The 16244-nt window shown below is 41.5% G+C and overlaps 1 protein-coding gene and 1 non-coding gene across 2 annotated transcripts in view; both read left to right on the plus strand.

The window, feature by feature from the left end:
• Positions 1-16244, plus strand: part of CEP295 (centrosomal protein 295) — a 55206-nt gene that overhangs the window by 31277 nt on the left and 7685 nt on the right. The window contains 9 exon segments of the mRNA XM_052671393.1: positions 177-374; positions 1215-1312; positions 1435-2491; positions 3148-3319; positions 3446-3598; positions 4741-4962; positions 10175-10278; positions 13143-13281; positions 15530-15760. Coding sequence (XP_052527353.1) covers positions 177-374; positions 1215-1312; positions 1435-2491; positions 3148-3319; positions 3446-3598; positions 4741-4962; positions 10175-10278; positions 13143-13281; positions 15530-15760 — 2374 coding nt within the window.
• Positions 12802-12884, plus strand: LOC128075024 (small nucleolar RNA U2-19). Its single transcript, XR_008203568.1, has one exon. It is a non-coding gene; the product is annotated as a small nucleolar RNA U2-19 (small nucleolar RNA).

Consider the following 16244-nt stretch of genomic DNA (forward strand, 5'->3'; position numbering starts at 1 on the left):
TGATTCTTGACAGCTTCAGCCCTGCTTTTAGTGGCTGCTTACAATTTGAAAAAGCCTGTCATAAGTGATACAATTTTTGCTGCAAGTTAGAAGTTGGAACAAAGTTTCATGTACAAATGTATGGGTCTTTTTCCTGGAGTTCTAGAGACACTTTTGTGTTTTTTTTTTCCCAATAGCTTGAGCAAATAGAGCAACAGAAACAGGAACAGCTGGCCTTGCTGAAACAAATTGAAGAAGAGAGGGCACATCTGGAAATCCAAATGCAAACCTGTTTGGAAGAAGCTAAGAACAAAAAGGAGGAGGAAGAGAGAAGTCAGCCAGTACACAGCTGCAGTGTTCCTTCTACAGATCAACAGAAGAAAGCAGAACATGAGGTGAGGAACTGTGGAATGGGGTGTTTGGGGTGGGATCTGTATGTTTCAGTTGTTTTTCTTTTATAGAACCAAGAGCTCCAATTGCCAGTTTAAAATTCTATTAATGAAGACCTTGGTTTTATTTCTCAGGCCACAAATAAGAGCCGTACTGAACAGTACTGAAGTCTGTAACTTTTTTGTCTAATGTGGATGCTTTTATATCGCATTATATCTACCACTGAAGACTTTCAATACTGGGTTATCTGCAAGGCCTTGGGACGAATCTGTATAAAATGCTTGTTAGTAAAACCTGATTAGAGCTGTATAATGAGGCTGCACGTACAAATATCCTTTTTCAAGGAAGAATAACCTTAGGAAAAAAAAAAAAAAGCTATCCATTTTTGTCTTTGTCTAACTCTTAAATATCTATTTAATTCAAGGGGAGATCATTGAGGGGTGAGGAGAAAGGTTTTTTTTTGTTTGTTTGTTTTTTTAAAATTTTGAACCATTTCCACAATTTGCACTCTGAAAAGAATCTATTTGCCTTACAAAGGCAGCCGTGCTGGATCATTGCTCACTTAATTTGCTGCTGGGTAGTTTAGCTCTTTGAGCTGAGCTCCTACATGCACCATTGACTTTGATGATGGATGCCAGACTTGCCAAGAGGGACTGTAGCTGTAGGCTGTGTGTTCCAGAAACTGCTTTAGCTTCATTGCCTGAGGCCAAAAGCTCACAGACTTCAAGCAGTGATACGGAGTGGTTTCTGTATTGAGAGAATGAACATAAGCTTGAGATTGTTGCTTTAACTGTTTCTATGAGTTATTTGTTTATTTTTACTTAAAGTCACTTATTTTCAATTAGTCTGGAAGTACTGCTGTGCCAGAAACTGGAAGTCCTGGAGAAGACAGGCACTTACAGGTGATTCGTAATTATCAACAGCGTCTTCTACAACAAAACAGGTAAACTGCTTTATTAAAGTTCTGACCTTCCTCTTTCAAAACAATTGGAATTGCTTTGGTTATTGCAAATGATGTTACTCTCTGCACCGGTCTGGAAAGATGTGGGTTTTCTTTCTGTTTAGGCTGCACAAACAGACGATCAATGCAGCTAGAATGAATCTGCAAGAATATCAGAATAAATTGAAGCAAAGATACTTGACTGATCCTGTGAAAATTTTAAGCTCTGTGGAAACAACCTCTGTTAATTTAAAGCTTATCTCAGAACCAGTTGAACAGAGGCAGAGCATGCAGTCTGCGCAGACCCAATCACCTGCAGAAGACCACACGCTGTCACTACCTCTTCCCTACCACATGTGCAATGTTCCTGAAAATGCATCTTCACAAAAACATGGAGGGAAAATGCACAGTGTTTATCCTGGTTGGCACCTACGTTCTCTAGAACCATCGAATTTGAAGTTTGGAGAGATCTGTTTGCCACGGAGCTATTCTTTGCAGGAACAAGTGGGAATGTTGAACACCTCCAACAGTGAGGTCAGAGAACCATCTGTGTTCCATTTACCATCAGCATTGGTCACACAAGATGTTTCTCCAGCCAGAACGCAACTGGAAGCACGTGTACAACAGGTTAGATTTGCCTTACCTGCAGAACATTCCTCTGAGCCTTCAGAAACAGAGCACTTTAAGGAATCAGACCTCAGATGGTCTAACCATCAACTGGAAGCACAAGCTGAGGAAGAGCCTACGCCTCTGACTCCCCTTATGGCAGCAACAAAAGGATCCCCTATAGTGCAGGCAGCCACAGTTGATTCTTTGGCTTGTCAGCAGGGGTCTGCAGAGAGCCCCATCACAACAAGCCTTGAGCCCAGTTCTCTTTCTGGACCTGCGTCTTTATGTCACAAAGAAGGCGCTGAGGAATCCTTGGTATCAGAAAGTGGAGATGCATCTTTGTTGAATTATTCCTGTATACTGAATTTAAGAGACAGAATGTTGGCCTCATCAGAAAGCATCCAAGCTCAGCAGCAGTATTTGAAGGAATTGCAAGAGCAGCTAGATGCACATAGAGAAGCTCTTCTTTCTAGACAAAAAATACAAGAACAACTACTTATACAGAAACAGGATGAACTGAGGGAACAGATGCAGAAACAACGAGAGGCTTTAGAAGAATTTCTGAACAAGCAGGTAAGCTTTGTAAGTGCTTTGCTTGGTGAATCATCAGTAAGGGATAAAACTGTAGAGTGAATGCTAGGAATTGGTAAAGTATCTCATGGAGTGTTGGGAACTTCAAGTGATTTACTGTATTGGAAATTTTAATTAGGAACATCTTAATTAAATTTCCTTTTCTATAACCTTTTATTTCAAAAAGTTCTGTATGCACATAAAAAAATTGTTTTGGAAGTTGCAATCTTGACTTGGAATTTTGCTCATTTCTGGGTAAGGAAGCTTTGGGTTAAAAGAGCTGCTGCAGTGAGCTGCACTATTGCAGTCTCCATACAGCTAAAATTCCTGAATTTAGGAGTGGAAAAATCAGAATTTTTAGGAATTTTTATTCTCAAAAATGCTGACTGTTGTGATAGAATCTAACAAATGCCTTGAAAATGTAACAAATAATGTTTTGTCATGTTTGGTTTGTAGAGCAAAGTAGGATATCTGTGTACCCAAATGCTTCTTCAAGCTGTGCGAGGGGTGGAGCTTGCGTGCTTGAACTTTCTCAAAATGCACACTTGAGCTTGTTTATCAAAGTGCAAAGTAGTGTGAAACCCACCAAAAGGCTGGCTTAATTCATGACTATAAATGTGAGTGCTGTTGGTGCTGTTTATTTATTTATTCCCCTTAAGGTGAGACACAGCAACATGAATGGAGTGACGACAGAGCCACAAAGGCCTGACTGGATTAGTAAGAGTGACTTTTTCCAGGACTCAGAAAACTACCAGGAAGAGAACTGTGACATGAGTAAATTTTACAGAGATGAAATGATTTCACAGTACATCAGTCTAGCTGGGCAAATTGGTAAGGCTGGATGGCATGTTTTATTACAGTATTTTGTTTTTCAAGCTGATTTTGTTTCCCAAGCTGATTTGATAGGTATGTTGTAACATGCCTGGGGAACCTAAACCATAAAACCTTGTTTTACAGAACGGCCTGAAAATGTTCTGCATAGAGAACAGAAAAGGAGGTTTTCCAAACCTCCTGTGACAAAAGTGAAGTTGGGGCTTGGTTTGGAACAGCATGAACTCAGTGCTATTCCAGAAGTAGACACACCAAGGAGTTGCAACATTTCTTTTGCAGGTAAAATATGAGTATAAAACGTGTGTATACATATAGAATGTATGAATGCTTCTGTTCTTAGGAGTATAGATTGGAGGAAGTAATTATTCTCTGAAGCTTTTGAGGTGATTGGTAATGAAGTAATAGCTGATACTTTTACCATAAGGTATAACTTAAATAAGGGAATTATAGTTGAGAAAAGCTTTCTTTATCAGTGTCAACTTAGAAGAAATGTATAAAAAAAAAAAAAAAAATCACTGTAATTCCAGGACTGATTTATTTTTTTTTCTGTTGAACATATCAGACTTGCAGGTTCTATGCTGAAAATACAGCAAAGATAGATGCCTGACTGCAGAGTAAAGCTGTGTGTAGTTACTCAGACCCTAGAGAAGATCTGCATTTTTATGCAGCTATTCATAACTTGTTTATTGTGAGGGTTGAATCAGATGTGAATGTATCAGTTATTTGCGAAGAGAATAGGCAAGAGCAGCTGATGGAAGTTCTTTTTCTTTAAAATCTTATTTATAAGGAGCTGGCACCAAATATCTGCAGAAGTTTTCAGACAAGCTCTATAGTTGTTGGTTTTTTTTCTTTTTCAATTACAAACCATTCTGTAACAATTTCAGACAAAAACCATGCAAAGCAATCATCAGTTTCTAGGAATGTTGGTTACCATTTGTGTGCAGTACTTAGTAATGCTTTGTAAGCAACATTAAGTGACAGGTAAAACAAACTCATGTTTTCTAAATGTAAATTTTGATTTTTCCCCTTACCCTCTCCCTCAAGTCTCTTTACAGCTAAAATGTAATGCGTGTTTTAATGCTGTGCTAGTGTTCATAAAAGAATGAAGCAGAACAATTCAAGTAGCTACAGGCCAGGTGAAGCTTAGAATCATAGGATCACCAAGTGTTTTAATTGCAATGAGTGGCTGAAAAGGGCTGTTGGTGAGGAGAGAGCACTGGGGAGAAAGGAGACGTTAATCCAAAGCAGAGAAGACAGGCTGTATCTGGATTTGCTAACCTGGTATGGTTAACTTACATGGAACACTGAGCAAAATCAGCAGATTATTTCTGTAGAACAGCATACCCACCTTAAAATGTTCTTTCATAAAGTGCAGAACATTGTGTATCTATACCTGAACTGATTAGTTGTTTTAAATTCAGGTAAAACAGGTTCTGCTGGTGGAGAACCTTCTCCCATTTCAAGTGCTGGGGGGTTTGCACATAGGAAATGTTATGGTGATGCTCTTCGTGAAGAAGGCAGGTCGCCTGGGAGCATAACAAGCTATGAGCAGCAAATCTCTGTTGAAAGCCCGAGGCAAAGCAAACAGCCTGGATTATTACAAGAGCTGCTGCTGATGTCTACTGAAAATTCATATGATTCAGGTGAGGAAATCCTCTTTCTTCTGGGACCTATGTGAGTACCATTCTGTACTGCTAATTTAACTGCTGTTTATCTGTAGGATGTGACCTGACTTGTTGAAGATCATAGAGTGCTATTTAAATACTGTTTAATTTCGATTGTAAAAAATGATATTTCAGGAAGTGCCTCTTAGGACTGAGTTTTAATTTTGCTTTGTTTGTTTGTGACCCACTACCATTGTAGCAATCCATGGATCTTTGCCTGTCAGCAGTTTTTCATGCAAAGCATGCACTGTGAATCTGTAACTTGTGGAGCTCTCTGTAGAGACCTCTTCTGTATCACCTGATTGCCCTGCTGTAGCAGCCGAGTTGTAGTAGCACACTCTCATGCGTGTACAGTGAATTGCTAGATTAGAAGTTGTGTTCTTCTGAGAACTTCTTCCCAGAGTACGTGTGAGGTGCCCAGGTGTGTACCTTCACCTGAGAACCTGGAGCAGACCAATGGTGTGCCTGCATCAGTACTCTGTGATTCCTTCTGAAGACACAAGAGATTCATGCTTAGAAAGAAATGTGGAGTGTTACTGCACTGATAGGCAGCCACAGGGAGATCTCTGTTTGTAAGGAATTGCTTAAAAGTACAACTGAGACAAAATATAAAAGGCTGCTTGTTACCCTTAGTGCAAAGAAACAACTTAGAAAGAATCAACTGGTAGAAAACTAATTCTGGTATGCTCTGTTCATCTGTGAAGAGCTTTAATTAGAGATTACGCCTTTAGACTAGATTGTGTCCATGTGCAACAATGTTAATCTGATACCATGAATTGAAAGCAGTTGTTTTGGTTATCACAAATACAGCAATTTGTGGCTGTGTTCAAGCATGTCATGGATGGCTTAACTGGCTTATAAAAGGACAAAGGTGTTTGAAGAAAGCAGGTTAGAGAGAGGGTTTTTGAGTGCTTGGCCTAACAAGTGGAGTCAGCTGTTTTTTTCCTGCCTGTAGTAATTCAGTTTGTCTCTTTGGTCTTGGGGTAAAGTGAACAGGGGGGTTCCGGCGCTTTCAGTTGCAGTGCATTTACAGCTTCTAACATTTCTTGCAGATTGAAATGCAGTTTATTGCAGTTCAATTGGCAGATGGGATGTCTGACTTGCTGTGAACTGCTCTGTGTTCTGTGAAACGCTGACTTGAGCCATGTGAAGTTGAAAACAAGTAGACAGCACCTTGACATCCAGTGGAGTTTTCAGTATCTATTCAAAATAAATTCATTATTGGGGCTGCAGAGCAGTTGTTTTCAGCACCTTGCCCTTATATGTCTTTATAAGCAATATAGCTATGTCACATGCACCTCCTGGTTTTACTAGAATTTTCAATGCTGCCCCAAATATTAGGGTAAATTTTAGTTTGGTTTGTGCTGAGACATCCTTTGGAATTCAAGTAAGATTTATTAGGGATCAGAGTTGCTTTAAATCAGTACATGTAAGCTGATTTTTCTCTCAGTTTTTTCCTTTAATTCTCAAAATAGTCTGTTTGAAATATGCATCTCTTTAAACTTCAGTGATAATTTAAGTATTTGTTTTTTAACAGCGTTTGGAGACAAGGCTTGTGTTTTTAGAATAAGTTGTGTAATTATAGAATCACCAAGATTGGAGAAGACCTCCAAGACCATCCAGTCCAGCCATTCATGTACCTTCAGTATTTTCCTACTAAGCCATGGCTTAGTAGTACAACATCTCAGTGTTTCTTGAACACCTCCAAGGATGGTGACTCCACCACCTCCCTGAGCAGCCCATCCTAGCACCTGACCACTTCTCCAGAGGAAAAAAAGTTCATAATATGCAACATGACCCTGCTCTGGTGCAGTTTGAGGCCATTCCCTCCAGTCCTGTCTCTACTTACACAGGAGAAGAGGCCAACCCTCAGCTGACCACAGCCTCTTGTCAGGTAGTTGTAGAGAGCAATAAAGTCTTTCCTGAGCCTCATCTAGACTGAGCAATCCCAGTTCCCTCAGCCACTCCCTATAAGACTTGTGCTCCAGACCTCTCACAGCTTTGTTGCCCTTTTCTGGACACACTCCAGGGCCTCAATGTCTTGTAGTGAGGGGCCCAAAACTGAACACCGCATTCAAGGTGCAGCCTCACCAGTGCTGAGTACAGAGGGATGATCACCTCCCTGCTCCTGCTGGCTGCACTATTGCTGATACAAGCTGCCATTGGCCTTGTTGGCCACCTGAGTGCACTGCTGGTTAGCTGAGCATCAACCAACACCCCCAGATCCTCTTCTTTGGCACTGTCTTCCAACCACTCTGCCTCAAGCCTGTAAGCCAACATTGCTAGGTCACCACATTAAATATTGTTTTCTAGTATCTTTTTACATTTCTGTGATCTGTGAACAGTGTAATTTATGTAAAAAGATTAAGAAACTTCATGTAAACATGCATATTTAGTTAATTTAAAAAAAAAGCAAAAGAAAAGCCTCCTGGGATTGTCTTCTTGAGCAGTTCAAAGAACACCTGAAACTCACCGTTGTCTTCTTCATGACTTGAAGATGTAGTGCTTCGTGCCACCTGGAGAAAGTTGCACAGTTTTTCAGGAGGAAGATCTAATTTGTGGTAAACTTAAAGGTGCATTTTAAGTTTTAACTTATGATGGTAGCAATGAATTCAGTTTTCTACTTGATTCTGACCAGAACATGCTTGCAGTTTTTCCTGTGTTTTCAGGAGACATAATTGTCTCTCCAAAGATAGGAGCAAATGAGTGCTTTCTACATGTGATCATGACCTTATTCTTGGAGGTTTCCACCTTCCTTCAAATAATGTGCACCTTTGCAGCCTGAAGTTGTACTATTTTGTGATTGTAGAACTACTTGATGTGCACAAATCCTATTAATGGCTGTTCACTTGCTTCATCAAAGTGTTAAAGATAAAAAGGTTAAAGGTGTGCAGGTTCATGAAGATAAACTTGGTAAATCAATTTGGGTGCTTCAGCAACAAAGCTTGTTTGGTTTGGTGTATGAGATTTGTCACTGAGTGACAGGCAAATTTTGGGGGAAGTTTCTGTAACTGTTCATTTTCTTCAATTATTACAAGATGAGGGGAAAAAAAACTGCTTAAATTTAGATGCAGACACATGTGGGTGCAAAGGGGGAAAGAGGGGATCTTGAGCACTGCTTCTGGTTAGGGGAGCATGAATCCCTGACCTCTGCATTGAGCGGATACAGGTGCTGCACAGACTGGGCAGGGGGGATGGGTAGCTGTTAGTGATGTTGGACTGTTTGCTGATTCAGATTGCTTCCTCTTACCATGGCACTGGTATCTCTCAAGGTGAGTTAGGAACTTAACATATTTGAGTTTTCTTCTTCAAAATTCAATTTGCAGAAGAATTAAAAAGGGCTAATAGAATGTAAATTGTTAATAGGGAACTGCAGAGTAATCCCACAGAAGAGACAGGCAGTTTGATCACACAGACCTCAGTTCCTTAGGAAATTGTCTTGAAGACAGTGACTAGACCTGAAGCATGCAACTTTTTCACAGTTCTCCTTCCCTGCATATCAACAAGCCCTTCTCTGCATTCATTCATCCCTGCCTTTAGCCTTTAGGAGTCTCTTTGGGCAGTGTTCCAGATGTGATCATTTTCATGTATTGCTGCCCTAAGCAGATGTTATTCCAAGCACAATTATTTTCCATGTGACCCGAGATTAAGACTTCAGTTTATTTTTAATAATCTCAAATATTTGTCCCTAATTCATTATTACAGCAGACAGTCTTACCCTTCACCAATTTAGAAACGAGTACAACTACTGACTTCTTTTTCCTCTTCTTAATAATAAGGTTTGGGCTAATCTGTTTTTCACTGTGCGTGATTTGTCATTCAGGTCTCTCAGTGCATCCTAAAATTACTACTGCTGCTTCTTCCTTCAGCTTCAGGCAGCACTTCTTTCTGTCACTGTCTGGTGGCCAGGCTAAAATGAAAGACCCTGCAGATGTCGGGAAGCTGTGAGCAATGTGAACTCTGTGCTGTTAGTTTGGAAGGAGAAATAAAAAAGTAAAAAACCCACCTCTTTTGTGAGTCACCAAGTGTAGCCTTTTAAGGATGTTACTGTAATAAAGACAGGTGGTGTGCGTGTGTTGAATTTTTTACTCTGAAATGAGTAATTAATTTGGGTTTATAGTTTGAAGTTGCTGCTGTTTGTCCCTTGTGTTTATATCACAGAACAATGCAAGTTACTAAGTATAGGAATGAAATGTTTGTAGAGTAGCTCTTCATAGAATATATATACAAAACCGTGCTGGATACTCGAGTATCATCTCTTGTCACTCTAATGTCCTTCATGAAATAAAACATTTATTTCGTGGAAATATCTAAAATTGATGTAAAGTGAACAGGAAAATGAGAATTCCTGGCTTTCCATGGTAGCTTGTTTCAGCATTTCAGTTTTTATTTCATTTTAAAATAAGTGGTCTGTTTCCAGTTCCTGTGTGTTTTACAGCTGTTTCTTGCCACTGCTTCTTGTTAGGAATGTCAGGAGAATTGGGGATTTGAAATGTCTTTGTTGCCAATTCTTGTAGAACTGGGAGAAAACGTATCTGCTTCTATTAACTGCAACTTCGTTTTGATATTTAACATTTTCCTTGAAAAATAATACTCAAGATAAGAACATGGAAGTGTTTGCTGCTGGATGTTGATTTAAGGTCTTAGAAGAACTGCCAGACCTGAATGCTTGTCAGCGTTGAATGCATACTTTTTTTTTTTTTCTAGTGCTGCTATGGTACTTTTCCCACAGACCTTCATCTTATTTCTGTGTCTAAGAAGTGGTTTGTTTCTGTGGTAGTATTCATGCATTACTTAGACAATTCATGTTTCTGGTTTTTCTTATTTAGTTTTAAAGTCCGATTTTCTTCATAATTGTTCTGATAGTAGAGGACAGAAAGATTTCTCCACTCCAGTAAATGATTCTAGTAACACTACCAGAGATGTACTTTATCCTTCAAGGCCAAAACATGCATTTATAGCTCTTCATGCGTGCTCTTCAAAGAGCAGTCTTGCTAATCAGTAACTGTGGTGCAATGGAGCAGAAAGTGAGAAGAAAAAGGTAAGAAATGGGCAAAATCAGTGCGCCAGCAGTGAGAATAGCAGCAGTGGGGTATTACTGCCACCTGGTGTTCCAAAAAAATAACGGCAATTACAGGAAAAAAAAAAAAAGCACTAACAATGAACTGCTTTCTATTAAATTTGTTTTTAGCTCACTCCCAAGATTCTGTTGTGGCTCACGATGTCCCAGTTCTTGCTGCTGCAGTTGGAGGGAGCACACTGCATTCTGTACCATCGCTCGGAAGCACTCGTGCGGTCAGTCAACCAGAGTAAATGTGTAATGGGATTTACTCTTTGAGATGTGTTTTAAGGATGCTGTGCAAAAACGAAAAACATGTTATTTTTGTAGACTTGAATTAGGCATTTGGTAACTTTAACTTGTATTCTCAGCATGCTTATGAGTTGGTAGGAATTAGTACAGTCATCTGGTAATTCAGGTTATAAGGGACTTAGTGAGGTCCCTATCTCAACCTCCTGATTGAAGCAGGGACATCTCTGGAATCAGACAAAGTTGCTCAGAGCTTTATTGTGTAGGATCTTGAAAAATTCCAGATGTGGAGGCTTACAGGTCCTGCAATTGAGCTGTTCTGCTGTTTAACTGCCCTGTTGGAAAAGTTCTTCCTTATAACTGGTATGAACCTTTGCTTCTTCAATTCATGCCCATTGTATTTGCCCTCCAGACATGCAGCGCTGAAGGGCCTGACTCCCATCTCAGTATCACAGAATCAGAGAATTGTAGGGGTTGGAAGGGACCTCCAGAGATCATCGAGTCCAACCCCCTGCCAAAGCAGGTTCCCTACAGCAGGTCACACAAGTAGGCATCCACAGAATCACAGAATCGCAAGGTTGGAAACGACCTGCAAGATCATCTGCTCCAACCACTCTCCCATTCCTATTAGTACCACAAGTGAGGCAGGTCTTGAACATCTCTAGAGAAGGAGACTCCACAACCTCCCTGTGCAGCCTGTTCCAGACTTCAGTACCCTTTCTGAAGTCACTGGCAGGCTGCTGTTAATTTTCCCCAGCAAGCTCTCTCTTCTGACCGCACCAGCTCTCCTTCCTCAGAGCACAGAACAGTCAAGGTGGGAAGAGACCACCTCAGAAGCCACCTGGATCTCCGAAGAGGAGACTCCACAACCTGTCTGGGCAACCTGTGGCAGTGCTCCAGCACTCACACAGCTCAGAAGTGCTTCATGGTGTTCCGAAGGAGTTCCTGTGTTCCATTGCCTCTTGTCCTGGCACTGGACACCACTGATAGCAGCCTGGTTTCATACTTATAGCACACTCTCTTCAGGTATTTTTGGACATTGACAAGTTTGTCCTGAGCCACTTTTCCTGGAAAGAGAATCCTAATTCTCAGACTGTCCTCACAGAAGAGGTGCTCCAGTCCCTTAATTGTCTTAATGGCTCTTGTTGGATGGCTCCTGGTATGTCCAGGTCTCTCCTCTACTGGGGAGCCCAGAACTGGACCCAGCACTGCAGGTGTGGCATCACGAGTGCTGAGTAAAGTGGAAGGATCACCTCCCTCAGCCTGCTAGTGATACTTTGCCTGATGCAGCCTAGGATACCATGAACCTGCTTTGCTGTAAGGGATTTGCTACTCATGTTCAACTTGGTGTTCACCAGGGAGAAGAGCCCCAGCCCTCTTGACCGTTTTGGTGGCTCTTAGTGGAAGTCTGTGTGTTATAATGGAGGCCTAAGACTGGGCATTGATTCTAGGTACAGTATAAGAAGCACCAAGCAAAGAGAGATGATCACTCTGAATTTATTGGCTGCATTCCCATTTATACGATGCAGAATGCTGCTGTCCCTCCTTGCTGAGAGAGCAAGAGCAGCTTGCTGTTTGCCAGGACTCCTGGATCCTCTTTTATAGAGTTGCTCCCCAGTTAGTCCCTGGCTGGGACTGATGCATGGTTTCTTCCCAGGTGTAGGACTGTGTTCATTCTCACTGAGTTTCATAATGTTCCTTTAGGTCTCATCTTCGTGAGGCCCCCCTGGATGTCAGACCTGCTACTGAGTGCATCCGATGTTCAAATGAGAGCATGCTGTTGCCTCTTCTTGGTCCTTACCAAAGGTGTTAGAGAGGGCAGGTTCCAGGGTAGATGCTGGCATGCTCCAGTTATTCTCCCACCTCCAGGTCGAGTATCACCTGCTGGTCACTGTCTTCTGGGCCTGATCAGCCAGCAATTTTCCACCTGTCTGGTTGTCCATCCCTGTAGACTGTAACACCCAAATTCTGCTACAAGAACAGAGAGAGAGAGTATCAGAAGAAGCCTCACCAAAATCAAGGAGATCCACTGCTTTTCTCTGGCCCAAAGATCCTGTTATTTTGGCAGTAGATGAAAAACAGTGCTTAAAAATTACTGTTCATAGATATACAACACTATTTGTGCATACAGTGTGTATATATATGTATAAATGTATGTTAAATGTACTTACAGCTAATATATAATGAAAAATAGTATGAGGAATGGGCTTCTTAGGTTTTTATCTTTTATTTTCTTGATGTGTTTTAATTCAAAGTTTTGGAAAAGGTAAAATGTTCATCTCATCCTTCAAAATTTGAAAGTAAGAGCCCTCTGTCTCTATTCTGTGACTGCAGAGCTTCAAAATTAAGGAATACAATTTTCTAGGAAATTTGACATATATTTAACCATAAAAGTAGAATGAAGCTCTCCAGTCATTCTCCTGTATTCACAAATCACAGTCTTGAAAGTACTTGGAACGTTCCTGAGTTTTACAGCTTATTCCTCTGAGATCTGCCATTCTACTGAAGTGGGTCTGTGATGAGAAATAGCCAAATCTGAGCACCAGAAGATAAATAATCTTCTGGGTGTCATGATTTGTAGGTAGTTCTGAGAGGCTTCTTGTGTGTGTGTGTGTGTGTGCGTGTGTGTGTGTGTGTGTGTGTGTGTGTGTTGGGGGGAGGGCTGCTGAAGGGAATTGTGTCTGGGAGACTGCATGTGAGTGTTGTGTACTGAGCAATGATGACTTTCCTTCGCCTGACTGCAGAAAATGAAGGCTTCTACACTTGAACTGAGCTCAGAATAAAATCTGTGATTGTGGTTTCAGTTATAGGGGTCTGAATACATGGTAACCTGTATGTTGCTTCCTCCTAGGAAGCACTTTCTAAGGTAGTGCCCATGGATGTAGGTTCAGAGGCTTCCATGCAAGCAATACCCTGGGACTTATCCTCAACTATTTCCACTGGAAGCTTTTTGACTACTGAAACCCTGGATGTCAGCCCTGTTGACACTGGTAAGTGTTTTATTGTTCTCATAAATGGAAAAACTGATGTTTTCTTCATTTTATAGCAGAATGGATCTAATTCATTAGACATAAATTCTTCTGGAAAAAATACAGTGTGGAACTTTGCTTAAGAATTTATAGTACATGTTACAGAGCGTAGCTGGAATGCACATATTATAATAAGATGTATAGCAACTTTATCACCTGCAAATACATGAGATGGATTTGGAAGTGATGATATAGTGTCCTGTGTGTTTACTTAAGGCTTAATATTGTCTTAATCTGAGTCGTATCTGATCTCAGACACACCCATATGTGTGGATCAGTTACTTGGTGCTTATAAATCAATTTTTGAAGATTATTTTTGAAGAGATTTTTTAAAAAGTAACATTAAGGTTTTGGTTACTTGGCTACATGAATGCATTTTTCAAGTCTGGTTGTGCTTCCTCCAGACACTTAGTGATTATTAAGATCTTTTCTGATTGCTTCTGTAAGAGGAGAGACAAAGAGGGTCTGGTGTGCTAACCAGGAACCCACTTGTGGTTTCCACAATTCCTTTAATTTTGTTGCATTTATATTAGGTTGTTTCTATTTAAACAGGAATAAAACCATTGCCCTACATCATAAAGATGCTCAAGGTCACATTAAAGGATTGACACCAAGCTGTGTGGTGTGATTGACACAACTGAGGGATGAAATGGCATTCAGAGAGACCTAGAGGAGGCTTGAGCAGTGGGCCCAGTTGAACCTCATGATGCAAATCCAAGTGCAAGATCTTGCACCTGGCCTGTGGCAACCCCCACTATCAGTGCAAGCTGGGAGACAAAAGAACAGGGCACAGCCTTGCTGAGAAGGACTTTGGAGCACTGGTAGAGATGGGAAGCTGGATGTGAGCCAGCAGTGTGCCCTCAGCCCAGAGAACCAGCCATATCCTGAGCTGCATCCAGAGAAGTGCGGCTACGGCCAGCAGGGCGAGGGAGGTGATCCTGCCCCTCTGCTCTGTGCTGTGAGGCCTCACCTGGAGCACTGCATCCAGATGTGGAGACCTCAATATAGCAGAGACGTGGAGCTGTTGGAGCGCGTCCAGAGGAGGGCCACAAAAATGCTCCGAGGGATGGAACACCTCTCCTGTGAGGACAGGCTGAGAGAGCTGGGGTGTGCAGCATGAAGAAGAGAAGGCTCTAGGGAGACCTTGCAGTATCTAAAAGGGGGCTGTAAAAAAGAAGGGGACGGGCTTTTTAGCAGGGTCTGTTGAGACAGGACAAGGGAAAATGATTTCAAACTAAGGAAGAGAAGATTCAGGTTGGATGTCAGGGGGAAGTTCTTTACTGTGAGAGTGGTGAGGTGCTTGAACAGGGTGCCCAGAGTGGTAGTGGGTGCCCCATCCTTGGAACCACACAAGGTCATAGGATCATAGGATCGCAAGGTTGGAAGCGACCTACAAGATCATCTAGTCCAACCATCCTCCCATTACCATTGCTACCGCAAGCTACTGAACTGTATCTCATAGCTCCTCATCCAGATGCCTTTTGAACACTGCCAGGGATGGCAACTCCACCACCTCCCTGGGAGGCCATTCCAGGCCGTTGCCTGACCACTCTCTGAGAGAAAAAGTTCTTCCTTATGTCTAATCTAAACCTCCTCTGGTACAACTTGTGGCCATTTTCTCAGGTCCTGTTTGTTGCATGGGAGAAGAGGACAAACCCCTCCTCATCACAACCTTCCTTCGGATAGTTATAGAGTGTAATAAGGTCTCCTTTGAGCCCGCTCTTCTTCAGACTGAACAATCCCAGCTCCCTCAGCTGCTCCTCATAAGACCTGTGCTCCAGACCCCTCACCAGTTTTGTTGCCCTTCTCTGGACACGTTCCAGGGCCTCAATGTCTTTCTTGTAGTGAGGAACCCAAACTGAACACAGTATGCGGGGTGTGGCCTCACCAGTGCTGAGTACAGAGGGATGATCACCTCCCTGCTCCGTCAGGCTGGACAGGGCTGGGAGCACCTGATGGAGCTCTAAGTGTCCCAGTTCATGGAAGTGAGTTGGACCAGATGACCTTTGGGAATCCCTTCTCCCTTCCAACTTAAATGATTCTATGACATTTCTATCTGCAATGGGATGTAAAATAAATAAATTAATTAATTAAAAAGTAATAATAAAAGGTGTTACAGGCATTTAAGGGTATTAAGCAGCATCTTTTCAGGTGAATTCATGTGGATGCTTTATATATAAGTATGTGAGCATCTAGCTTCTTATTTCAGGATTGTCGTCTGACAGCATGGAAGATCAAATTTGGAAAAGAATCCCAAGCAGCCCATGGGACTCCTCGCTGCCTTTTACCTTGCAGCAGAGGCAGGAGAATCTGCCTGGAGCGCCTGAAACCGAGTTGCCTGAAGGAGTAACGTGCCTTGATAAAGGAAGTCAGATTCAGCAGATCTTGGAGAAATGTGGAGAGTTGAACTCTTCATCAGACAACAATACAGATTTTGAAGGTATTTTCTATTTTAAAGCTTTTGTGTCTGTGCTGTCGTACAGAATGAGGAGTTTAATCAGGATTATGTGTATTCAGTATTCCTTCTATTTAGCTTACATTTGCACTAAACATTCTGTACAGCAGAACTCCTGCCTTAAATGGAACCAAGTCCTTCATTGCTTTATGTAGCAATGTAGCTACAGTGCTCTACATGTAGCATTGTGTAGTGCACCAAGAAGATAATGGGATCACAGTCTAGTTCTGTGCAGCTTCCTTCCACCATAGCAACATTGTTCTTTGTTGTTTTGCTAATATTATTGTTTGCATGTGTACAACTCTATTCAGGAGTTTAGAGCAGTATCTACACAACACTATATTATTCAGATGGAGTTGATAGATGAAGAATCACTGATAACAAAGTAGTGGAAGTTCTGTGCTATTTAACTGCACATTTAATGATTCATAACAATGAAACCATCCTTACTAGCTGTCACAGTGATAAG

The sequence above is a fragment of the Tympanuchus pallidicinctus genome, unplaced genomic scaffold, assembly GCF_026119805.1.
Source record: "Tympanuchus pallidicinctus isolate F22 unplaced genomic scaffold, pur_lepc_1.0 scaffold11, whole genome shotgun sequence".
In the NCBI taxonomy this organism is placed as follows: domain Eukaryota; kingdom Metazoa; phylum Chordata; class Aves; order Galliformes; family Phasianidae; genus Tympanuchus; species Tympanuchus pallidicinctus.